This window comes from Adiantum capillus-veneris, chromosome 12, assembly GCF_014529385.1.
Source record: "Adiantum capillus-veneris isolate H3 chromosome 12, ASM1452938v2, whole genome shotgun sequence".
Classification (NCBI taxonomy): Eukaryota; Viridiplantae; Streptophyta; class Polypodiopsida; order Polypodiales; family Pteridaceae; genus Adiantum; species Adiantum capillus-veneris.
The window spans coordinates 79913896-79941431 of record NC_140942.1 but is presented as its reverse complement, the minus strand read 5'-3'; the positions used below and the strand labels follow the sequence as shown (position 1 = coordinate 79941431).

General features: G+C 46.8%; 1 protein-coding gene across 4 annotated transcripts in view; it reads left to right on the top strand.

Annotated features, from left to right (window-relative positions):
* Positions 1 to 27536, top strand: part of LOC147446012 (pleckstrin homology (PH) domain-containing protein) — a 308711-nt gene that overhangs the window by 103862 nt on the left and 177313 nt on the right. For all 4 annotated transcript variants that reach the window (XM_086525329.1, XM_086525328.1, XM_086525327.1 and 1 more), the window contains 2 exons: positions 26908 to 27021; positions 27108 to 27292. In XM_086525329.1, coding sequence (XP_086381455.1) covers positions 26908 to 27021; positions 27108 to 27292 — 299 coding nt within the window. The remainder of the gene's footprint in view (positions 1 to 26907; positions 27022 to 27107; positions 27293 to 27536) is intronic.

The window sequence follows — 27536 nt, the reverse complement described above, 5'->3', positions numbered from 1 at the left end:
ATACAGAGGCACCGACCAGGTACTTCCTCCATGGCCGAGGTCGAGCTAGGTCTAGAGCTCATTGATGAGGCATGGGAAGATGTGCATGACATACAAACGACTACTACTAAGTGGGAGGCTTCTTAGGCTAGTGGCTCTTGAGTCTTGACTCTTGAGACTTTAGGACTTTCATTATCCATACCTTTTTGTATGCGGCTTGCGTCCTTTGTAGCCTCTTTATGGTATTTGTCACCTTTGGTGGAGAGGTCCCCACACACACTCCGTATACCTTCAGGAGGGAGACGGATTCTGTGTATATGGATGAGACATAGAGACAGCTATGCACCAGGAGTTGGGACGACCACTAGATGAACTCAATTAGATACTGACAGAGATGCTCCATGATGTAGCATCAAAGGCATACCCCCACAGCCAGCCCACACGGAGACGATCTGGGAGCATGCCCCAGAACAGTTGGTATGGTGAGGAGTGCAGAGAGACGAGGATCAAATTACAGAGGGAAGTGCTCATGGGTATTACCACACAGACAATCACGGATTATCTTTCGCTGCCTAGTGCGACGAAAGAAAAGGGCCTATCTATCTCAGCTAGAGCGGGTATCTATATCAGCTATTTATAAGTCAAGACTCAGGCGAAGCATGGAGGCTATTCCACGAGCATTCACCACCACCAGCAGTCACCTCCACTGAGACATGGGGGAAATATGCCATATCTCTCTACATAGCATCAGGGCAACCACCTTTGCCGGACCCACTAGAGACATGCCTGGAGACATGTTCTTTCTTTACTACCGAGAGGGTAAGGAAAGCCATTAACGAGATGAAGACAAGGAGAGCACATGATCACGATGGTCTGGTAGTAGACCACTTCCAGGCTTGCAGAGCTCCTGGCTGTGATGTTTAATCGAGCCATGTATAAAGGCTTCGCGGAGACTTGGAGTATGTCTACGATTGTGCCTATTTTCAAGTCAGGAGATCCCATGATTCCCGAGAATTATCGCACCATCATGGTGGGTCACACATTAGCTAGGTTGTATGCATCCGTTCATGAGCAGGAGCTGAGTAGATGGGCAGAGCGAGAGGGCTTAACAGCACCAGGGCAAGCAGGTTCTAGGAGAGGTTTCTCCACTCTTGACCAGATTTTGACACTCAGAGCTATTATTGAGGAGGGTAGACACCATGGCAAGAGGATCTATTGTAGCTTTGTGGATTTCCACAAAGCTTTTGACAGTGCCGAGAGCTAGACTTATATGCAGACTACAAGACATGGGTGTGCCTACAAAGTTGATATGGGGTATTCTGGCTCTATAGAAGACAGTGATGGGGCGGGTACGCACCATTGAAGGTATGTTTGACATGGTCCACTCCACTATTGGAGTAAAGCAGGGATGCCCCCTATCCTCGACTCTTTTTGGGATGTATGTGGACGAGTTTTCGGACCATATAGAGCATCAGGGAGACAGCGGGGCTTAGCTAGTAGGGATAAGGATTCCGTTGTTATTGTATGCCGATGATATTGTGTTGATCTTTGACTCTCCAGAGGGGATGCAGGGTCATTTGGATGCTCTGCATACATTTGCTCATGACAGTGGATTGTCTGTCAATCTGGGGAAAACCAAGGTTATGGTGTTCAACACTACACCACAGTGGGTCAGGAGGTCGGCACCCACCTTTATGTATGGCCAGGAGACTGTGGAGTACACATATGCATATACTTGTCTTGGGGTAGTCTTCGGGGGACCGGTGTTTTCACTAAGGAGAGCATCAGAGACTAGACTGACAAGAGCATATGCAGCTTTGGGAGGACCGGAGAGGATGTGTTCGCAGAATCAGTTTCAGGAACCGCGAAAGAAGCTCTGGCTATTTGACACTCTAGTGACTTCAGCTATGCTCTATGGAATTCAGGTATGGGGACCCTCAGTAGACCACCATGGGAGATCTGGCAACACTAATGGATGGAGATGTATGGCGAGGCCTCTGGTCTCTATGTTCGCTCGGATGATTCGGGCTAAGGCCTCAGTGTCACATGAGATTGTCCGAGTTGAGCTAGCCACCCCCCCACCCCCCCCCCCCCCCCCCCCCCCCCCCCCCCCCCCCCCCCCCCCCCCCCTTGTGGTGGAGGCATTGACTATATCAGTATCCTTTATGTATGGTCTATGGGATCTCCCTAGGGATAGATACGCTCCGCTTGCCTTCGAGTCATCTCGATAACTAGCTCTACAAGGCGATACATCATGGTCTAAACTTGGAACGACTACCTCCGTTTCAGTACTCCTTCGATGCACCCTCCCTGTCTCTCACACGGACAGAGATCACCAGACTCTCACGACAGGATCTGATTCAGCTATGACCATGGAGGAGGTCGCTCAGATCCGACAGCGACCGATAAGAGATTTCATCTGAAACCCCCCCCCCCCCCCCCCCCCCCCCCCTACATAGTCCGAAAACTCACCCACATACATCCCAAAAAGAGTAGGGGATAGGGGGCATCCCTGCTTTACTCCAATAGAGAGAGAGAGCCCCAGAGACAGATTACAGATTTCTTTTCACTAGATATGGGACAGGCATCACTGCAGAGCCCAGCCCACACTCATTCAACCATTGTCGGCACTCTCATCGACGGAGCACTGGAGCTACGGAGATCGAGACGACCACGATTGAGGAGAGGGACTTCACAACATCAACGGAGACTACAACAGAGGTTTCGAGCCATACTCTCTCGACATCCAGAGTGCAAATGAGGATGGATTCTAGTAGTAGTAGTAGATTGTTCTATTTTGTAACAGATTGGTCTCATAGGTCATTTTGGCCTTTTGAAGATGTCAATAAAACATTTCATTTTATTTTAGTATAGTATAGCCCAGACTTGAGGAGGCATGTCACATACCCGTTATACATTTACACCAGAAATTGAGTCGGTTTATACAGAGGAGATCTATAGCCGTCTATGCACAGATGGTCCTAGCCTCTCAGTGGAGGAGTGCACCACTTTACTGTCTGAGACACTGTATGGTGCAGCATCAGAGGCATACCCATACACTCAGCCGGGTCGGAGGCAACATTCTGGGAGCATGTCCAGAATAATTGGTATATGAGGAGTGCAGAGAGATGAGAGCCCAGCTTCCGAGGGATCTTCTTTTAGGAGTCATCACTTACAGACAATCTCGGATTGCTTCCCGGCGCCTTGTGCGACGTAAGAAACGAGCTTACTTGGCCCAAATTGAGCGAGACTTGTAACAGCTGCTCTTGTGTAGAGACTCAAGAGAGGCATGGCGATTCTTTCATGAGCACTCCCCTCCCCCAATGATTACTTCTCTGATGTGTGGGGCCAGTATGCGTCATTGTTATATACGGTTCTTGGACAGGACCCCCTTCCCAGATCCTACAGAGCCATGCCCACCTACGAGCACCTTCTTTACCACTGAGATGGTAAAGAGAGTCATTGAGAGGATGAGGACCAACAGGGCATATGATCATGATGGTCTAGTAGCAGAGCACTCTAGGTTCTTGCAGTGTTCTTGAATCGTGCCATGTGTGAGGGGTTACCTTAGACTTGGAGGTTGTGTACTATTGTGCCTATCTTCGAAGCTGGGAATTACCGCACTATTATGGTTGGGCACACATTGGCACGGTTGTATGCATCCATTCTTGAGCAGCAGTTGAGTAATTGGGCAGAGGATGAGGGTGTACGAGCAAAGGGCCAGGCCGGTTTCAGGAGGGGTTTCTCCACTCTTGATCATATTCTGATACTCAGGGCCATCATTGAGAAAGGTAGGTCACATGGGAGACAGATTTATTGCAGCTTTGTGGATGTCTGCAAAGCATTTGACATGGTACCAAGAGCTCAACTGATGCGCTGACTGCAGGAGATGGGGGTGCCCTTAGTGTTGATTTGGGGGATTATGGCTCTATACAGATCAATGATGGGACATGTATGCAGCCTGGAGGGGATATCTGATTTAGTTCACTCCACCATTGGGGTGAAACAGGGTTGCCCATTGTCTCCTACTCTATTTGGTATGTATGTTGATGAGGTGTCTCGTTACATTGACAGAGGGTGATAGAGGTGCCTAGCTGGCAGGGACGTGGATCCCATTGTTGTTACATACTGATGGTATGGTGTTGATCTCTGACTCACCAGAGGTTATGCAACGACAATTGGATGCATTACACAGTTTTGCAGAGGATAGTGGATTGTCTGTAAACCTTGGTAAAACCAAAGTTATGGTGTTTAACACCACACCACAATGGATCAGGAGATCAACACCGACTTTCACATATGGTGAGGAGATTGTAGAGTATACAGATGCATACACTTACCTTGGCGTTGTCTACACTGGGCCGAGGTTTTCTTTGGGGAGAGCAGCAGAGACTAGACTAACTAGGCCTTGGGAGGCTTGGAGAGGATATGTTTGCAGGTTCAAATCCAGGAACCTGAGACAAAGTTATGGCTCTTTTATACTTTAGTAGCCTCAGCTATGTTGTATGGGGCGCAGATATGGGGACCTTCTATAGGCCAGGATGGTTGGAGACGTATGGAGAGGCCCTTGGTATGATCTCTCTCGATTGATCAGAGCCAAGGCCTTCGTACCCCACGTTATCATTCGAGCAGAGGTAGCTGCCTCTCTTATGGAGATTGAGGTTCTTACCAGATTAGTCTCGTTGTGCACAGCTTGTGGGATACTACTAGAGACAGATATGCTAGATTGGCCCATGAGTCTTCCAGACAGTTAGCTCTTGAGGGGGGCACTTCATGTTGGTATGCACAAATGACATCATGGTTTCAGATGCATGACTTGACCATGGACAGGCTGCCCCCTTTCTAGTACTCTCTCTAGGAACCCTCAATGTCTCTTAAACAGGTGGAGATTACTAGACTCATTTGTCAGGGGCTGATCCAGCTGGATACCGATAGAGCCACCTTAGGAGCTGGGCAGGAAGATGGATTTCTATAGAGAGCATCTTATCTACCTCACAAGAGATGGGTTTGTGATTCGACCCAAGTACATGGACACACATATGTCTCATGGTTTGCGGTGTGCCATTGGTCAGATACGCACATCCTCACATCAGCTGGAGATTGAGACTGGTAGATTCAAAGGGATACCAGCAGACAACAGGATATGCCGCTTATGCCAGCTAGAGCCAGCGATAGAGCTACATTACATATGTCATTGCACAGTGTAATATGAGATACGGGGCTGTTTTCACTGCTTATTTAGAGTGGGTTCAGTCCTTTCTCTAGGGTCATGAGTTATGAGAATTACAGATGTCTTGGGCTATATCTACTTGAGTTACACAGATATAGAAACACTTTACTGGGGGGAGAGAAATGAAATGAAATGTTATATTAACGTCTTCAAAAGGCCAAAATGACCTATGAGAGACCAAAAAGTTACAAATAGTGAATCTGATACCGTGTCTGAGTACGGAAATCACAAAGTTACAAAGAACTAACACTAAAACACTAAGGAGAAAGGAAAAATGGGGGGGGGGTGTTGTGGGTTCAAATGAAATCTCTCATTGGTCGCTGTCGGATCTCATCGGCCTCCTCCATGGTCAGTACTCTGGCTGGGCATCTTGCATGTCGAGCTAGAGTGATCTATATCTTCTGTGTAGCCTTTGTCGGTGGTGGGAGACCCCCCGAGGTCGTGGGCGTCTGGGTCTGCCAAGCTCAATGGCTCGGTCCAGCAGCATACCTCTAGTATGAGTAGGCTCTGAGACCTGCTGTAATGACTGCTCCGTTGGCTCTCCTCTGGCTGGTGTAAAGAAATATGTGATTTGTCTCTGAGCGTGTCTTTCCCCTGATGTCCTCAGTAAGCTCTCCCTAAGTTTGTGCAGCTCTAGGAGGAACAATTCGAGACACCTCTGATCCTTGTATCTCATGACTCTAGAAAAAGGGCCGAACCCTTCTCTGAACGGGCAGTGGAAGCGGCAAGTATGCCGGGCAGTGACATGTGTAGTGCAGCTCTGTCTCTGGCTCTAAGTTACATAGGTGAGATATCCTGGCCCTTGCCGGCACCCCTCGAAATAGACCAGTCTCGATCTCGAGCTGATGTGAGGATGTGCGTATCTGTCCAATAGCGCATCGTATCCCGTGCGAAGTGTGTATGCATGTATGCAGGCCTACTCACAAACCCTTCCTCCGTGAGTTGGGGAAGATGCTCTCTGTAGAAGGCCATATTCGTGCCCAACTCGTGTCGGCTGTATCCGTGTGCTCTTGGTATTTAGCTGGATTAGATCCTGACGTATGAGTCTGGTGATCTCTGTCCGTGTTAGAGACAGGGAGGGTGCATCCAGGGAGTATTGAAGTGGAGGTAATCTATCCATGTTGAGACCATGCGACTGAAACCATGCTGTCATTTGTCCATACCAACATGCTGAATCGCCTTGTAGAGCTAGTTGTCGAGATGACTCCAAGACAAGCCAAGCGTACCTCTCCTTGGGGAGATCCCATAGACCGTGCATAAAGGATACAGATCTCGTCACTGCCTCCACCACCGGGGGGGGGGGGGGGGTAGCTCGGCTCGGATAATATCATGTTACTAAGGCCTTAGCCCGAATCATCCGAGCGATCATAGAGACCAGAGGCCTCTACATACATCTCCATCCATCTGTGTTGCCAGATCTCCCATGGTGGTCTACTGAGAGTCCCCATACCTAAACTCCATAGAGCATAGCTGGAGTCACTAGAGTGTCAAAAAGCCAAAGCTTTGCTCGCGGTTCTTGAAGCTGAACCTGCGAACACATCCTCTCGAGTCCTCTTTAAGCCGCATATGCTCTCGTCAGTCTAGTCTCTGATGCTCTCCTTAGTGAAAACACCGGTCCATGGAAGGCTACCCCAAGATAAGTATATGCATCTGTGTACTCCACAATCTCTTGGCCATACGTAAATGTGGGTACCGACCTCCTGACCCACTGTGGTGTGGTGTTGAACACCATAACCTTGGTTTTCCCCAGATTGACAGACAATCCACTGTCACGAGCAAATGTATGCAGAGCATCCAAATGAAGCTGCATCTCCTCTGGAGAGTCAGAAATCATCACAATTTATTAGCATATAGTAACAACGGAATCCATGTCCCTGCTAGCTGAGCCCACCTATTCCCCTGACGCTCTACATAGTCCGAAAACTCATCCACATACATCCCAAAAAGAGTAGGGGATAGGGGGCATCCTTGCTTTACTCCAATAGAGAGAGAGAGCCCCAGAGAAAGATTACAGATTTCTTTTCACTAGATATGGGACAGCCAAAGGAGCAGCCATCACTGCAGAGCTCAGCCCACACTCATTCAACCATTGCCGGCACTCTCATCGACCGAGCATTGGAGCTACGGAGATCCAGACGGCCATGATTGAGGAGGGGGGCTACACAGCATCGACGGAGACTACAGCAGAGGATTCGAGCCATACTCTCTCGACATCTAGAGTGTAGATGAGGATGGATTCTAGTAGTAGTATCTTTATTCTAGTTCTTTTGTACCCAGACATGGTATTAGATTCACCATTTTGTAACAAATTGGTATCATAGGTCATTTTGGCCTTTTGAAAACGTTAATATAACATTTCAATTCATTTCTCTCTCTCTCTCTCTCTCTCTCTCTCTCTCTCTCTCTCTCTCTCTCTCTCTCCAGAGTGCAGATGAGGATGGATTGTAGTAGTAGTATCTAGTTCTTTTGTACCCAGACATAATATTAGATTCACCATTTTGTAACAAATTGGTCTCATAGGTCATTTTGGCCTTTTGAAGACGTTAATATAACATTTCATTTCATTTCATTTCTCACATATCTTGAAGTGGTCTTTAGTGGACCGAGGTTCACACTGAGAGTGGTAGCAGACACTATATTGACTCGTGCCTATGCAGCCCTAGGCGGTTTAGAGAGGATTTGTTCGCAGGTTCAGTTCTAAGAACCTCGAACAAAGCTCTAGGTCTTCGACACTTTGGTCACTTCAGTTATGCACTACGGGGTTTAGGTTTGGGGACCAGCTGTTGACAGTGCTGGATGGAGTAATATGGAGAAGCCCTTGGTATCTATGATTTCTAGGCTGATTAGAGCAAAGGCCTCAGTTCCACATGACATCATACGAGCGGAGCTGGCTGCCCACCTATGGAGATTGAGGCACTTACCAGATCAATATCATTTGTACACAGCTTATGGGACACCATCAGGGACAGATATGCTAGGCTTGCTCTTGAGTCGTCATCCAGACAACTGGCATTACAAGGAAATACAGCATGTTGCTATGCACAGATGAGCTCATGGTTCCAGAGGCATGGTTTCAGCATGCATGGTTTCAGCATGCATAGGCTGCCCCCTTTCCAGTATTCTCTTGATGCACCATGTTTGGCTCTTACACGGATGGAGATTACTAGACTCATTTGGCAGGATCTTATCGAGCTTGATACTAGGAGGACATGGATAGAGCTATCACGGGAGTTGGGTACGAAGAGGGATTTCTATAGAGAGCATCTTCTCCAACTTACGAAAGACGGATTTGTCACAGGGCCCAGCTACATGGACACACATCTATCTCATGGGTTACGATGTGCCATAGGCCAGATACGCACATCTTCACACCAGCTTGGGATTGAGACAGGTAGATCAGAGGCATACCAGCAGACAATAGGATATGTCAGTTATGCCATGCAGAGCTAGAGAGAGAAAGTTTCACTATATATGTCAGTGCACAGTGAACTATGAGATACGGGGACGCTTTCACTGCTTATTCAAAGATGGTTTTGACTCGTTAGATAGAGTCATGAGATATCAGGATCAGAGATGTCTCGGATTATTTCTACTTGAGATACAGAGACATAGAGACTCTCTATTGAGAGGGCATAGACAGAGAGAGTCCCAGAGATGCATCTCAGATTTCTTCAATCCGAGTACCACAGAGGTAGAGGGGCCACCATCACCACAGAGCTCGGTTCTCACCCACACACATTGCCACCAGCGTGACTACTATCTAACTGCCCTGCATTGCATAGCTAGTGTGGAACCGTTCAGAGGGAGTCTAGGCCCGAGGGCAAGAGAGCACTAATGTTGGACAAGGACTCTGGTTAGCCAAAGTGGGGTCATTGACTAGCCAAAGTGGAATCCTTTGCTACAGAGGCTACATTTGAGTTTTTGGTGTGGTTGCAGTGTACAAAGAGGGTCAGCTGACCTAGAAAGATACAATGGCAGCATCTCCTAAAATTTAGGAAACTGCTATTTTGGGACCTGAAAATGTGTTCGCGTCATTACGTCCGGAATGACAAGGGGAACATTTTATTACTCTGTCGTGAAGTCAACTGGGCAACCGGTCGGGAGATTTTTAGGCGGCAACCCCGAAACGGGAAATAGCCTGTAAATGTGCCAAGTGGCACATTTCTGTGCACTTTCCTCATGCAGGAAGAAGTGGCGCTGATTTTAGGAGAAGGGAGGCTCATTTTCAGTCTGTCTCACAGGTTGAGAGCTATGGAGTGCTTCCTTTCCCTCTTATGAACAGTGCGGTGCCAGGAGTGATGCCCTGCACGCTACGCACTACCCTCTCTCTCCCCTATGGCAGTATGTTATGCCCCTCTAGTGGGCTTTTCAATTGACCAATGTACAGTTGTGTGGGTTCATGCGCGATTGCCGAGGCAAGAGCCTCTTGCACAGGTACTGGAGTAGCTAGCGGCTAATCGCCCGCAGGTACATGTGAATTGAAAGAGGTTTCACGTGCGAAATCTCGTTCGATTCAAAGGGCAAGTAGCCCTACAGGTACGGGATCTCGAGGACTTGCTACGGATGCGACCGGCACGCAAACCGGAGCCCGAAACAGTGAATTACAGCCTGTTGTGTATTTTTGCAGGTTTAGGGTTTTGGCCCTAAACAGACCCTAATACCCCCAGGAGGTTCGGGGACGCAAGGGGATTGCTGTACAAGTGATTTGGCGCATTTTCGGGGCAGAAAACAGAATTCAGCGTGCTGCAGATTCTCGCCAGGTTTTGCAAAGTGTCTGTATGCGTCGGGAAAGTCATCCAATGCGTGGGAATATTGACTGTGAGGGTCCTAGTACAGTTATGCTGCCGAAATCAAGCCAGAACAGTTGAAATTCAGCCAAGGTTGTGCTTGGCAGCTTGTAGGGAACCACAACGTTTATTCCCTCTTTTAAAGAATAAAGAAATACCGAAAGGGGCGCCTATTTAGGGGCCAATCTGGTGTCGGGCTTCTCATTTAGGTGCAATCTAGCAGCCTGTATCCCTTTCCCTTTTTGTTGTGTCTTGAAAGTACAGGTAAAGTGGGCGACAAATTAAATGGGTGAAAGCAAGTAAGGTTTAAGTCTATGGTCTACCGCCCTTTTTGGATTAAACAGGCCAGTCGATCAGCAGCTTTCTTTTGCTTAGCCTGAGTCTTCTCAAGAGCAATCTTTATCTTCCTGTATGTTTCATCCATATCTTGCACATACTTGTCTGCCTCAAAAATCTTGTCCTTAGTGTGCAAAATGGGCGGGACTTTCTTGCCTTCTTCCACTATCTCAAATGGTGCCTTTCTTGTTGAAGTATGCACAGTGTTATTGTAAGCATATTCAACCAATGGAAGATGGTGTTCCCAAGTTGCCTTGTGCTCTGACACATAACATTTGAGTAGGTCTAGAACAATAGAATTTGCCTCTTCTGATTGTCCTTCAGTTTGCGGATGAAACGAAGAAGAGAACTTTAGCGTAGTGCCCATGTTCTCAAACAATGCCTTCCAGAAAAGACTCGTCATACGTGGATCCCTGTCACACTGACAATTGACTGAGGCATCCCGTGATATTTAAAGATATTGCTCATAAATATCTTGACCATGTGTTCTGGCTTTATCTTCTTCCTCACAGGAATGAAATGGGCCTGCTTACTGAACCTACAAATGATAGTCCAAATCCCATCATTGCCTGTTTGCGTCCTTGGAAGATCAAAGATAAAGTCCATTGCTATGCTTTCCCATGGCCTATCTGGGATCGGCAATGGCTGCAACAATCCAGGTTGCTTTTGTCTGTCAAATTTGACTTTTTGGCATACTAAGCATGATCTTACAAATGTGTCAACATCTTGACGCAAAGCTGGCCTATAGAAGAATGCCTCAACCCCTTTCACTGTCGCATCAATTCCACGATGCCCAGCATAAGGTGGAGCATGACTTTCCATCAAAATCTTTGTCCGTAACTGTTTAGTAACGCATAATTTTCTATGCATCATGAGAAAGTCATTCTTAAGCATATAGTGCTCATGATGTTGCCCATCAACAAGCTGGTCATAGATCCTTGCCACCACATTCTTTTTCCCTTGCACATGCACAATCTGAAATTGGAACATTGACAAGATGTTTGCCCATCGCATGTGCTTCTCAGACAACTTCGTCTGTGTGAGAAAATATCGCAAGGTTTGATGATCCGTTTGGACAACAAAATCAGTCCCTACCAGATAGTGTTTCTACCAGCATGAATTACTACCAGCAATTCTTTCTCATAGACTTGCAAGTTCCTTTCAATCTTCAAAAGAATTCTGCTCTCATATGCAACTACTCGACCATTTTGCATTAGAACTGCACCAAGACTATGGCCACACGCATCACACAGAACCACAAAAGGTTTTGAAAGATCTGGCAAAATGATTACCGCATCTGAAGTCAACTTCTCTTTCAAGTGTTTGAACGCTAAAATTTCCTTGGGTGTCCACTTGAAAGTAACTCCTTTTCCTTGTAGTGCATGGAGTGGAGAAGCAATCTCAGCAAAATTTCGGATGAACCTCCTGTAGTAGGAACATAAGCCTAGAAAGCTTCGAATGTCATGTACGGATTTCAAGTCTGACCATGACCTAATTGCTTCCACTTTAGCGGGATCCATGCGTACCCCATCCTTTGAAACAATGTGCCCAAGGAAGTGAATCTCTTGCAAAAAGAATTCACTCTTCTTCGTATTAACGAGTAGTCTGTTCTTACGTAACTCATTGAAAACTGTAGTCAAGTGTTCCCTATGCTCCTCTTCAGACTTCGAATAGACAATCATGTGATCAAAGAAGGTACCCACGAAGTTTCTATGTGGTCTAAAAATTCTGTCCATCATTCTATTAAACGTGGTAGGAGCATTTGTGAGACCAAATGGCATGACAAGAAACTCATAGAGACCAAATGTTGTCCTGAACGCAGTCTTATGGACATCTTCTTGCCTAATGCGTATCTGATGGTACCCACTCTTTAGGTCTATCCTTGTAAACAATGACGCTCCCTCAAGCCGATCAAGAATGTCATCTATCCTCGGTATGGGGAACTTGTTCTTGATGGTATTCTTATTCAAGGCGCGATAGTCAATGCACATGCGCCATGAACCATCCTTCTTCTGCACTAAGAGTAGAGGCGAACAAAAAGGGGATGAACTGGGCTGAATCAGCCCCTTCTCTAAAAGCTCGTTGACCTGACTCATAATCTCTTTCTGTTGGGCTGCACTAACCCTGTATGGTGGTCTATTTGGTGGACTAGAACCTGGCACAAGATCTATGGTATGATCCTCAGGTCTCTCAGGAGGTAACTCCCCTGGCAAAGAGTCCGAAAAAAAATCACTGAAACCACTCAAAAAAGTTGACCTGTCTTTATCTAAGGTAGACAAATTAGATACAACTTGAGGTACTTCTTTTGCAAAGATCAAGTACGTAGAAAGATGATTCTTTATTACAGATGAAATAGTAGAAGCAGAAACAATTGGAACAGACTCGCCTTTAAGCTTTACATCAAGGACATGAGTCTTTCCTCTATGTACAAGGGTAATCTTTTTGTTGTAAGTATCCACCATAGCATGCAACCTGTAACACCATGGGATACCCAGTAACACATCACAGCCTTCGAGTGGCATAATATGAAATTCTTCCGCATCCACATAGCTCTGAATGTGCAGACGAAGCTTTCCCAAAATGGGAGTAACGGGCTCTGAATGACCTGGGCATGCCAAACCTGCTTCCCCTGTCATACCCATCTCCTCTGCACGAATGCCCAACTTTGATGCCAATTCTGGTGATATGAAATTTGCACGGGCTCCTGGATCAAAGAAACCAGCACTGTCTGGTCTCTAACTTTGCCCCAAGCTCTGCACAGCTTTGTGGCATCTGTGTTTGGCTGGTCTCCAACCAAATCTGGAACAAGTCCTGCACTTGGCTTTGGCTTCTTCCCTTTATGGTCCGACTTGTCATCCTTATCGTGTGACTTCTTCTGTGGGCATTCATTTGCAAAATGTCCTTCCTGTTCACAAATGTAGCATTTCTTGGCCTCCCTAAGAGCTTTCCGTTCTTCAAAAGTTTTACCAGAAAAATGCCTCTTTTGTCCTTGTCCTCGTCCCGAAGAAGACTTAGACTGCTTCTTGGACGTATCACCTTCTTCAGTGGAGGGCTTCTTTGTGGGAGGCTCAGAAGGCTTTGTTGCAACATTGCCCTTGGCTGAAAACTGTTTGCCCTGGGACCCTTTCTTGTGGCTATTAAATCCATTGGAATCTCCCTTCGACAGATTGATGGCCACTCTTGCATTCTCTATCAACTGAAACATATTCATGACAGTAGTCTTTGTGCAGTAGTCCCTGATTTTCTTGGGCAATCTGCAACAGTACTTCTCAATTTGTTCTGACAATGGCACAAACCTGTAAGAGGTGACTGCTGGCAATAGTGTGGCCCAAAAGTGTTTATTGTACTCTTCCAGATTCGCACACTGTTTAGCATTCAACTCGTGCCATTCTGTCATCACATCCACTTCAAAAGTGTTTGTCAACCATGCAGGCGCAAAAAGCTGTTTGAATTGGACCCACGTTGTTGGGGCTTGACCGTGGTTCAACAATGCGGTCCACCATTGGAGCTCATTCCCTTTCAAGAAAGTGGCAGCCTTGCGTATCTTTGAAGATTCCGTGAAGTTTCCTCCAGCATAAGTTGCATCGAACTTTTGTATGAAGGTCAAAGCCTTCAATTGATCCTCAGTTCCTCTAAAAGTTTCAAACTTCACTCCCTGCCCACCTTCCTTGTAATCCTTAAGCTGACTCAAAGGAGCCACATTATCATAAACAGGTGCCTGTAACAGTGGTGCTCCATGAGTGTTCATTCCAGCACTCGCATCAACTGTTTTCCCTGTCATATCTGCATTTTGTACGTATGGTTGCGAAAAACCAACCATACCAAATTGTGTTCCAGGCACTCGAAACTAGCCATAGGCACCTTGAAAACCTGGTTGGATACCCATGTTCGCGTACATAGGGTTACCCATGCCTGTTTGCATTGTCCCGAACACATTCCCTGGCATATAACCTGTGGAAGGTCCAGCCATAGCTTGAAACACTGAACCACCTTCAAAATAACTAGGATAAGTATTAGGTAATGGAAGGGTTTGACGCATAGCGTGTTCATTACTCCCTTGACCATTCACAAACGGTTCTTGTCCAGCTAAAGCAAGTTGCTTTGGATCATTGGACACCGCTAGTTGCTCAACCACATGGGCTTTCCCTTGAGCATCATGAGTCCTCTGCGCATTGGAAATCTCCTTTTCTTGCAACGGCTCAGTCATGCCCTGTGTAGGAGGCTGAAAACCCTGTGTCGGAGCCTGTAAGAACTCCTGCATCCTTGGGTTGTTAGCCAACTGCTGAAACATGTCCATGCAGCAATGCAGTTGAGTTCTAAACAACCTGTCCTCTTGTTGAAGAGTTGAAGGAACTTTCTCCGTGCCATGTGAGGAAGATCCCTCTTCAGGTACTTGGTCTCTCTTCTCTCCCATAACGACAAGCTCTATGTTGCTTTCACCCACAACAATCCACGCTGCACTTTTTGAAGAAAAAGTGACTATCCCGTCGATGGAACCATATAACCGGCCTATACAACGTAGAGGGCGGCACTGTTTCAATTACCTGTTAACTTTATACAGATCACTGAGAAGGGAAGAGAACACAATTGCGTCCAGTGATTAGAATGTCATTGCGTACACGAGACCGACACCCTGTAGGCCCCAAAGACTGGCGCCCCTTTCGGTATTTCTTTATTCAAATTAAGGTAGACGATCCGACCACTTCGCACAAACTTTCACAAAGCTGTCCAAACCTGGCGAGGGCTGAAAACGCAGGTTTTCGACCTGATTTTGGCAGCATAACAGCGCAAAAACCCCTATAGGTCAAAAACAACTGTCTAGGACGGATTCCCTCGCTATCTGGAAGCTTTCTGGTGAGCTGTCACAGAAATTCAGTGGGCTGTAATTCCCTGTTTTTCACTATCGGGTGCCCAAAAGCCTGTACACGCATCCCAAGGCTCTCACGAGGCTCCCCCGGTGTTCCCTTGCAGTTTAGGTGCGAAACCCTAAACCTGCAGAAAAACACAGCAGGCTGTAATTCGCTGTTTCGGATCGTTTTTAGCAGAGCGAACATGCCTACGCGTGTCCCAAGGGCTCCCGCACGCAATGGGATAGTTCCCCTGTGAATTGGACGAGTTTTCACGCGAGAAAACTCTCCGAACTTGCAATCTTTCGCGATGGAACTGTACGTACCTGTGGGGGATTAGCAATTAGCTAATCCGGTTCCTGTTCAGAAGGCTCTTGCCTTGGCAAACGCGCATAAACACCCAGAACTGTACATGTTTATCTGAGTAGCCGAACTAGTGGGGCATTACCATATGTGCCAAAGGGGAGAGAGAGATGCACGAGAGAAAATCATCGCGCTACATGAGACAGAGGAGAAGGCAAGCTTTCCATTAAAGCTGTAAACCTGCACCCACTACTAACACACACACACTGTAGCTCACTTATGTTCAAAAATCAGCCTCCTCTCTCAAATTGGGCGCCCCCTCTTCATGCTGGAAGTGGCAAAACTGCCTGGAGCCGCCATGTGTCCAGTTTGCCCCTTTTGAGTTAATTCTGTAGTTCCTACTGACTTATAAAGTTATAACTGACTTTCTGAGTGGCCCAGACTTCATTTGGCGCACATAGGCTTCCATACTCATCAGAATTCAGTGCTAACTGGCCCGACCAGTCCTAGACCGACCGACCCAGACTCCCGTTGTGAGAAACCTATTCCGCCGCAGCCGTTTCACAGTGGCCATGCAATGTCCACTTGCACCTTTTCAAGGGTTCCGTGGAAAACAAGTAAAAATAAAAATATCTAGTACTTATTTACGGAAGGCAACAGGAAAAATACACCTCCTGGTGACGCCAGCAGTCTAGGATTCCATAGTATTTTATTTTGTCATTTTGTCATTTTGTCATCTTGTTACTCTGACTTTGTATTAGATCCACCACATTGTAAGATCTCTTGTGATTAAGCTATCCCAGCAAGCTGCCTATTTTGCTTAGTTTTTTGCTTAGTTCACATCGACCAATCTTTGTTTTGTACCGTTGTTATTTTGTTACTCTGACTTTGTATCAGATCCACCACCTTGTAACTTTTTGGTCTCATAGGTCACTATGGCCTTTTGAAGACGTTAATATAACATTTCATTTCATTTCAGTCCAGATGACTGAGACCACACCTACTTCCACCATTATTAATATGACCATTGAGGAAGAGCAGAAAAGGAAGACTCGGGCTCTGCATGTGCGGGTCACAGGAGTCAAGGACAAAGAGAATGTAGATGAAGAGGTGAGGGAACTGCTACAACGCATGGACATCACAGAGCCTACTCACACAAGTGCATGGAGAGTGGGCAAGAAAGGAGTCGATGAGAAGGGAAACGTAAAGGATAGGGCACTTATTCTCCGCTTCCCGAATATAGAAATAAGGAAAGAATTTCTAAAGAAGAGGCCAACTCTTAAGAAAACCGGTATTTTCCTGGGAGATGACCTTACATTGGCACAAGTGGCACACATGTAAGAGTTCATGCCAGAAATTAGGGTAGCAAGAGAAAAGGGGAAAATCGCCTTTTATAGAGGAGGGAAAGTAGTGGTTTTGGAAAAGCGCTCATCATGACGGTGCGAGACCTATGGGGCGACGCTCCGGATAGCAGCGTGGAATTGTAATGGATCATATAGGCTAGATGTAGGTGCCTTTGAAGACAGCTTTAGGGACAGAGACAGTTTTCTACTCAGAGACACACCAAATACCGGGACATCTTATGCCACATGTGAAGGGGTATTTATGGGAAACTGCTGGTCGACCAGACAAGAGATCTCTACGAGGTAGCCGGGGTTCAGGAGGAGTAGCACTCTTATTTAAAGAGGAGCTGAAACCACTACTACAGATTATCAGGAAAGATGAACAAGCAAGGTATATGTGGGTGAAAATGAGAGCCGAGACAGGTAGATTTCTAATATCGCTATATGCTACTTCCCTCCAAGTACATGAGTCTACTCCTCACCTAAAGGACAGACCCCTTTCTCCATCTTGAATAATGACATATGGGAGTTCTCTAGAGATGGAGACATCGTTCTCTTAGGAGACTTTAATGCGAGAACGGCCAACTCTCAAGAAGTATTCTATGATACTTCTGAGGAAATGCTCAGAGAAGTGGATTTATCACAGGAGGGGCTTACTAGAAACTCACAGGATAAAGAACACACTGAATATGGGAGACATCTCATGGAGATGGCAACTACACATGGTTTGGCCATACTTAATGGTCTAGAGAATTACCCTTTATCTGGGGGATTCACATGCTTCCCGCACAGGCATGGGGCCAGCACAGTGGATTATGTCATGACTTCACCAAGCTTTATTTCTAGTATCGAGGACTTTAAGGTGGGACCCAAACCGGTTGGGATTGCAGTGGATCATGCTCTCTTGACCTTATCAATCTCCTTCCAATTCAATGCCTCTCAAGTACAAAGGAAGACGCACACAAGGTATACTTTCACACCAGAGACTGATTCAGTCTATGTGAAACATATCTATAATAGGATGTGGGCAGCCGAGCCAGTATATACTGTAGAGGAGATTACTTCTCTGCTATCAGAGATACTATATGGAGCAGCACAAGAGGCATACCCACATACTCAGCGTGATCAGAAGAGAGGATTTGGGAACATGCCTCAAAACAGTCTGTACGACGAGGAATGCAGAGAGACGAGAACCCAGGTCCAGAAAGAGCTTACACTTGGGACCATCACATATAAGCAGTATCCGATTGCTCTTCGGCGTATAGTACGTTGCAAGAAAAGGGCATTTTTAGCCAAACTGGAGAAGGATTTATATCAGCTCTTCTTGAGTCAGGACTCACATGAGGCCTGGCGTTTACTTCACGAGCACTCATCGCCGCCGACAATTACTTCTCCTGAGATATGGGGTCAATATGTAACATCATTATATATGGTATCTAGAAAGCCTCCATTACGAGATCCGCTAGAGCCATTCCCTGCTACTAGTACTTTCTTTATTACGGAAATGATGGAAAAAGCCATTGATAAGATGAAGACAAGAAGAGGATATGATCATGAGGGTCTAGTTGCAGAACATCTGATCCATGCAAGGGATCTACTTTCAGAAGTCCTTGCTCGTCTGTTTAATCATGTCATGTGTGATGGATTACTTGAATCTTGGAAATTATCTACTATCGTACCTATTTTCAAGTCAGGGGATCCTATGATACCCGGGAACTACCGTACCATTATGGTGGGTCACACATTGACCCGACTGTACGCATCCATTCTGGAACAAAAATTGAGTAGATGGGCAGAGAATGAGGCCATAAGGGCAACAGGACAAGCTGGATTCAGGAGGGGTTATTCCACTTTAGATCATATTCTTACGCTTAGAGCCATTATTGAGGAAGGAAGAGCAAGCGGGAGAAGGATGTATTGTTGCTTTGTGGATTTTCGGAAAGCTTTTGATACAGTACCAAGTGCCAGATTGATGCGCAAAATGCAAGAGTTAGGGGTCCCCAAAGAGATTATCTGCGGGATCATGGCCTTATATGGGTGAGTAACTGGTTATGTATGTACTCCAGAAGGGGATTCCGACATTGTTCATTCCACCGTTGGAGTAAAGCAGGGATGCCCACTGTCCCCTCTTTATTTGGTATGTATATAGATGAGGTATCAGATTACATTGATAGAGAGGGTGACAGAGGTGCTCAACTTGCAGGGTCATGGATCCCTTTGTTGTTGTATGCAGATGATATTGTATTGTTAGCAGAATCACTGGATGGAATGCAGAGGCAATTAGATGCATTACATAAATTCGCGGAGGACAATGGACTGTCGGTGAATTTGGGTAAAACGAAAGTTATGGTGTGTAACACCACACCGCAGTGGGTTAGGAGATTGGCACCTACATTTGCATATGGCTTGGATACAGTAGAGTACACAGATGCATACACATACTTTGGTGTGGTATTTACAGGAACGAAGTTTACTCTTAAGAAAGCAGCGGAGGCTAGATTGTCCAGAGCCTCTGCGGCCTTGGGAGGGTTGGAGAGGATGTGTTCACAAGTGTAGTTTCAGGAACCACGAACAAAACATTGGCTCTCTGATACTGTGGTGGTTTCGGCTATGCTTTATGGGGTCCAGATTTGGGGACCATCTGCAGATCAGGATAATTGGAAGCCAGAGACCGTTGGTTTCTATGATTTCCCGAATGATTAGAGCCTTGGGGTCAGTACCCATCATCTTTGTACATAGTACCTGGACAGCCGCCCTTCCCCACCCCCCCGATCCATGCCCACACGCATGTGTCTTTTTCACCGTTGAGATGGTGAAGAAAGCTATTTGACAAGATGAAGACTGGGAGAGCATATGATCATGATGGCCTAGTCGCTGAGCAATTCATGCATGCCAAAGACCTACTAGCAGAGCTTCTAATAGTTATGTTTAACCGGGCCATGTGTGAGGGCCTACCGGACACTTGGAGCCTATATACGATCGTACCTATCTTCAAATCAGGAGACCCCATGGAGCGTGGGAATTACCGTACTATTATGATTGGGCACACACTGGCACGGTTGTATGTATCCATTCTTGAGCAACAGCTGAGTAGATGGGCAGAGAGGGAATGAATACGTGCAACTGGGCAGGTAGGATTCAGGAGAGGCTTCTCTTCTCTTGACCATATCCTAACACTCAGGGCCATCATTGAGTACGGCAGATCTCATGGGAGACGGATCTATTGTAGCTTTGTGGATTTCCGCAAAGCTTTTGACACGATACCCAGAGCTAGGCTGATGCGCAGATTATAGGAAATCGGAGTACCCACAGAACTCATTTGGGGGATCATGGCATTGTACAGATCAGTAGTAGGGCATGTACGCACCCCGGAGGGACTTTCTACACCGGTTCACTCCTCTATTGGGGTGAAGCAGGGCTGCCCGCTCTCTCCTACTCTTTTCGGTATGTATGTGGGTGAGGTTTCTGACTACATTGACAGCGATGGGGATTAAGGTGCTCAGTTGGCATGGACATGGATTCCACTTTTGCTATATGCTGATTACATAGTGTTGATCTCCGAATCCCTAGAGGGAATGCAATGTCAATTGGACGCTTTGCATACGTTTGCCCAGGAAGGTGGTTTGTCTGTCAACCTGGGTAAAACCAAGGTTATGGTGTTTAATACCACCCCACAATGGATCAGGAGGTCAGCACCTACATTCACATACGACCAGGGGACTGTGGAGTACACAGACGCTTACACTTACCTTGGAGTGGGTTTTAGCGGACCTGCATTCTCACTCAGAAGAGCAGCAGTGAGAAGAGCAGCAGAGACCAGACTTACTAGATCGCACGCAGCATTGGGTAGATTGGAGAGGATGTGTTCGCAGGTTCAGTTTCAGGAGCCTCGGACAAAGCTCTGGCTCTCTAACACCTTGGTGGCTTCAGCATTGCTCTATGGAACCGAGATATGGGACCTTCACTGGATCACCACGGGAGGCCTGGTCGCTCAGACGGATGGGGGACATGGAGAAACCTCTCGTCTCTCTGATCTCGCGGCTCATTAGAGCCAAGACATCAGTACCACGGGCCATTATCCTAGTAGAGCTAGCGGCCCCCCCACTTGTGGTGGAGGCGCTCACCAGATCAGTCTCCTTCATAAACCGCACATGGGAACTTCCTAGAGACAGATATGCTCGCATAGCACTTGAATCCTCTCGACAGTTAGCCATACAAGGAGATACAATATGCTGGTATGGGGAGATGACATCATGGTTTCAGGCACATGGGTTCAACATAGACAGGCTGCCACCATTCCATTACTCATTGGATGCACCATCTCTCACTCTTACACAGTCAGAGATCACCAAGCTCATCCGCCAAGACTTGACCCAGCTAGACACGAGGAGGACATGGATACAACCAGCACAGGAATTGGATACGAAGATGGATTTCTACAGAGACCACCTTGTTCAGCTTACGGAAGATGGTTTTGTGGCGAGACGGAGATACATGGATATTCACTTGTCTCACGGGATACGATGTGCTATTGGCTAGTTACGCACATCTTCTCACTAGTTGCGGATTGAGACTGGGAGATACAGCGGAGTACCAGCAAAGGACAGGACATGCCCCTTGTGTAACATGGAACCTGAGACAGAGCTACACTATACATGCCGCTGCCCCGTCTACTACGAGATACGAGGCCGCTTTCATTGCTTTTTCAGAGAGGGTTTTGGACCACTCTCAAGAGTCATGGGATACGAAGATCAGAGATGCCTGGGTTTGTTCTTGCTCGAGCTGCGCAAACACAGAGATAGCCTGATGAATGGCGAGGCTAGCCAGTCTCAAAGACGGATCATAGACTTCTTCAGAGCAGACACGGGCCAACGCAAGAGCCACTCCCACAGCAGAGCTCCCCCTCGTCTCACACCAGCGATTGACCGAGCGATTGAACTGGGGAAATCCAGGCGCCCGCGACTGCGAAGAACTACACAGCATCGACGGAGGCTATGACAAAAAATTCGGAGCACGTTGGCTAGGCATGCACGACGCCCGGTCAGACTACTAACCATGGAGGAAATTGATGAGATTCGCCAACGATCGATGCTAGATCTCTTGTGATTCAGCTATCCCAACAAGCCACCCATTTTTTTGCTTAGTTTTTTGCTTGGCTCACATCGACTAACTTAGGACCCCATAGTATATACCTTTGTTTTGTACTGTTGTTAGGTTATTTTGTTACTCTGACTTTGTATCTGATCCACCACTTTGTAACTTTCGGGTCTCATAGGTCATTATGGCCTTCTGAAGACGTTAATATAACATTTCATTTCATTTCATTTCTCTCTCTCTCTCTCTCTAGATGGGAGTTCTGTAGAGATGGTGACATCATCATTCTAGGGAATTTCAACGCTAGGACTGCCCATCATGAGACAGTATCTTATGATACTTCAGAGGAGATGCTGAGAGAGCTGGATGCTGCAAAGACATGCCTATCCAGACTGTCACAAGATGGAGAACACACTGAGTATGGACGACACTTGATAGACATGGGGACGGCACATGGATTGGCCATCTTGAATGGCCTACAGAGATTTCCCGCTTGAGGGGGTTTTACATGCTTTCCACACAGACATGGAGCCAGCATAGTGGATTATGTCATGGCATAGCTGAGCCTCATCTCTAGTATCCAGGATCTCACGGTTGGATCCAGACCTGTTGGTGTGGCAGTGGATTATGCTCTTGTGTCAATGACCATCTCTTTTCAGTTTAGTGTAGCACACAGGCTACGGACAGCAGCCCCTACTCGCTACACCTTCGCTCGGGAGACAGACTCTGTATATATAGATGGGATCTACATACGCCTATGTACAGAGGAGCCAGGGCGACCTTTGGAGGAGCTTACTACTATATTGACACAAAGACTACATGATGCAGCAGTAGAGGCATACCCACATACCCAGCCTGACCAGAGACGCCGTTCGGGGAGCATGCCCCAGAACAGTTGATATGATGAGGAATGTCGGGACACTAGAGCTAGACTTCAGAGGGAGGTGCTTTTGGGGGACATCACTCACAAACAGTCACAGATTGACTTCCGACGCCTAGTGTGGCAGAAGAAGAGGGCATTCCTAGCCGGGCAGGCAGGGTTCTGGAGGGGTTTTTCTACTCTTGACCATATCTTGACACTCAGAGCCATCATTGAGGAGGGTAGATCGCGTGGGAGACGGATCTATTGTAGCTTTGTGGATTTCCGCAAAGCATTTGACACAGTGCCTAGAGCTAGATTGATGTGCAGATTACAGTAGATGGGAGTACCCACAAAGCTCATTTGGGGGGTCATGGCATTATACAGGTTAGTAGTGGGGCAGGTACGCACCTCAGAGGGTCTATCCACACCGATTCACTCCACTATTAGGGTGAAGCAAGGCTGCCCACTCTCTCCTACTCTATTTGGTATGTTTGTGGATGAGGTTTCTGACTACATTGAGAGAGATGGTGATAGAGGTGCACAGCTGGCAGGGACATGGATTCCATTATTGTTATATGCTGATGATATTGTGTTGATCGCCGACTCTCCGGAGGGGATGCAACGTCACTTGGATGCTTTGAATAGGTTTGCTCATGAAAGTGGTTTGTCCGTCAACCTTGGTAAAACCAAGGTCATGGTATTTAATACCACACCACAATGGATCAGGAGGTCAGCGCCAGCATTCACATACGGCCAGGAGACTGTGGAATATACAGAGGCGTACACTTACCTCGGAGTGGTTTTTAGTGGGCCAGCATTTTCATTGAGGAGGGCAGCAGAGACTAGACTGACCAGAGCCCGTGCAGCATTGGGTAGATTGGAAAGGATGTGTTCAGAGGTTCAGTTTCAGGAGCCTCTGACGAAGCTCTGGCTCTTTGACACTCTAGTGGCTTCTGCCTTGCTTTATGGAGCTGAGATTTGGGGACCTTCATTAGATCATCACGGGAGGACAGGCCGCAGTGATGGATGGGGGGACATGGGGAAGCCTCTGGCCTCTATAATCTCGCGGCTCATTAGAGCCAAGGACTCAGTACCATGTGCTATTGTTCGAGCAGAGCTAGCTGCCCCCCCACTAGTGGTTGAGGCGCTCACCAGATCGGTCTCCTTCATACACCGCATGTGGGAACTTCCGAGAGACAGATATGCCCGCCTTGCACTCGAGTCCTCTCGACATTTAGCCCTGCAGGGAGATACAGCATGCTGGTATGGGGAGATGACATCATGGTTTCAGGCGCATGGGTTCAGCATAGACAGATTGCCTCCCTTCCAGTACTCACTGGATGCACCCTCTCTGACTCTTACACAGTCCGAGATCACCGGGCTCATTCGTCAGGACTTGACTCAGCTAGACACCAAGAGGACATGGATACAACCAGCACAGGAGCTGGGCACGAAGATGGCTTTCTACAGAGAGCATCTCCTCCAGCTTACGGTTGATGGTTTTGTGACGAGGCCTAGATACATGGACACCCACTTGTCTCATGGGATACGATGTGCCATCGGCCAGATACGTACATCTTCACACCAGCTGCGGATCGAGACTGGGAGGTACATCGGAGTACTAGCAGAGGCTAGGACATGCCCCCTGTGTGATATCGAGCCTGAGATAGAGTTGCACTACACATGCCACTGCCCCGTCTACTACGAGATACGAGGCCGCTTCTGGAACCGGCCTATTCAATCCAAAAAGGGCGGTAGACTTTACTTCAAACCTTGATTTAGCTTTCACCCATTATTAGTCGTCTATTTTACCTGCGCTATAGTGACACAAGAGAGGGGAATGGGATATAGATGCTAGAATGCACCTGTATGAGAAGACCGACACCAGATTGGCCCCTAACTTAGGCACCCCTTTCGGTATTTCTTTATTCTTTAAAAGAGGGAATAAATGATGTGGATCCCTACAAGCTGCCCCGCACAAATTTGGCTGAATTTCAACTGTTCCGGCCTGATTTCGGCAACATAACTATACTAGGATCCTTCACAGTGAGTATTCCCACGCATTGACTGACTTTCCCGACGCATACGGGCACTTTGCAAAACCTTGCGAGAATCTGCAGCAGGCTGAATTCTCTGTTTTCAGCCCTGAAAATGCGCCAGATCACCTGTACAGCGGTCCCCTTGCGTCCCCGAACCTCCTGGGGGTATTAGGGTCCGTTTAGGGCCAAAACCCTAAACCTGCAAAAATACACAGCAGGCTGTAATTTACTGTTTCAGGCTCCGTTTCACGTGCCGGTCGCATCCGTAGCAAGTCCTCGAGCTGCCGCACCTGTAGGGCTACTTGCCCTTTGAATCGGACGAGATTTCTGGCGTGAAACCTCTCTGAATTCACCTGTACCTGCGGGGGATTAGCCGCTAGCTAATCCAGTACCTGTGCAAGAGGCTCTTGCCTCGGCAATCGCGCATGAACCCACACAACTGTACATTGGTCAAATGAAGAGCCCACTAGAGGGGCATAACATACTGCCAAAGGGGAGAGAGAGGGCAGTGCGTAGCGTGCAGGGCATCACTCCTGGCACCGCACTGTGCATAAGAGGGAAAGCAAGCACTCCATAGCTCTTAACCTGTGACAAATCTGAAAATGAGGCTCTCCCCCTCCTAAATTCAGCGCCACTTCTTGTTGCATGAGGCAAGTGCACCAGAATGTTCCACTTGGCACATTTACAAGCATTTTCCCGTTTCGGGGTTGCCGCCTAAAAATCTCCCAACCGGTTGCCCAGTTGACTTCACGGCAGAGTAAGAAAATGTTTCCCTTGTCATTCCGGAGGTAATGACGTCAACACATTTTCAGGTCCCAAAATAGCAGTTCCCTAAATTTTAGGAGATGCTGCCATTGTATCTTTCTAGGTCATCCGACCCTCTTTGTACACTGCGGCCACATCCAAAACTGAAATGTAGCCTCTGTAGCAAAGGATTCCACTTTGGGCTAGTCAATGACCCCACTTTGGCTAACCATAGTCTTTGTCCAACCTTAGTGCTCTCTTGCCCTCAGGCCTGGACTCCCTCTGGACAGTTCCACACTAGCTATGCAATGCAGGGCAGTTAGATTTTCTGAGGGGTGTTTCCAAAAAGTGAAAGTAAATAAATAATAAGAAAGAAATCAACAAAAAGGATAGATAGTAGTCACACGCTGGTGACAGCTTCCATTGCTTGTTCAGAGAGGGCTTTGGACTATTCTCCAGAGTCATGCAGTACGAGGATCAGAGATGCTTGGGTTTGTTTTTGCTGGAGCTACGTAGACACAGAGAGAGCCTAATGAGAGGAGAGGCTAGCCAGTCCCAGAGATAGATCACAGATTTCTTTAGAGCTGCCATTGGACACTCGCAAGAGTTACTACCACAGCAGAGCTCGTCGTCTCACACCAGAGGCACACTGATCGATCGAGCGACTGAGCTGGGAAGATCCAGACGCCCACGACTGTGGAGGACTACATAGCATCGGCGGAGGCTGCATCAAAGGTTTCGGATCACTTTGGCTCGACATGCACGACGCCCGGGCAGACTACTGACCATGGGAGATTGATGAGATTCGCCAACGACCAATGCTGGATCTCTTGTGATCTAGCTATACCAGCTAGCTGCTTAGTTCACACCTAGTAGTTTAGGATTCCATAGTATTTTATTGTGACATTTGTCATTTCATTTTTGTCATTGTTGTCATCTTGTTACTCTGACTCTGACTTTGTATCAGATCCACCACATTGTAACTTTCTTGTCTCATAGGTCACTTTGGCCTTTTGAAGACGCTAATATAACATTTCATTTCATTTCTCTCTCTCTCTCTCTCTCTCTCTCTCTCTCTCTCTCTCTCTCTCTCTCTCTCTCTTTCTGCTTAGTTTTTGCTGGACTCACATCGACCAACTTAGGACCCCATAGTATATATCTTTGTTTTGTATTGTTGTTGTTAGGTTATTTTGTTACTCTTGACTTTGTATCAGATCCACCACTTTGTAACTTTCGGGTCTCATAGGTCATTATGGCCTTTTGAAGACGTTAATATAACATTTCATTTCATTTCATTTCTCTCTCTCTCGCGCGCGCATTAACTTCTCATTTATTGCATGTAGCTGGGATTCTCTTCATTCAGCAAGGATGACAATGACTATGAAGGATATGAATATAGCATGAAGGGAAAGCTTTCTGAAATACGATTTGTATACCTGAATCGATTCATTCAGGAGGTATAATTTTCATGGTTTTGCTTTTCTAGCCGTATTTTTTATATGTGAATGTTTGCAAACTGATGCTTTGAGTGTTTGCTCTGCAGATCTCGAGTTATTTCATGGCTCTGGCACCTCAGAATCCTGGTTATGTTGTCAAAATTGATAACAAAGTCACTGATGTTGAGAGATTTTTCACTCAATCGGAGGTCGAAGGATCACCGGCCATTAAATTGGACATATCTCTAACCAAGCCAATACTGATTATGCCTCGGGAGACACACAGTAGAGAGTATGTTCATTGTCTAGAGAAGGCTAGTAATTTTATGCATTCATTGCTTGCATTTCTGCCTTCATGCGGTTTTTGAGTGTCAATTTTTTTTTTAGTGTATAAGATATGGAAAGAACATGTCTCTTTTAACATTGTGCTAGGAAGCTTATGCTGCTGTCACACGAGTTAGTTTTTGTTTTCTATTTTCTTGGATCATCTTGAAAGTCATTGGCAACTATGTCCGTCCTGCTTAGAGATTATGTAG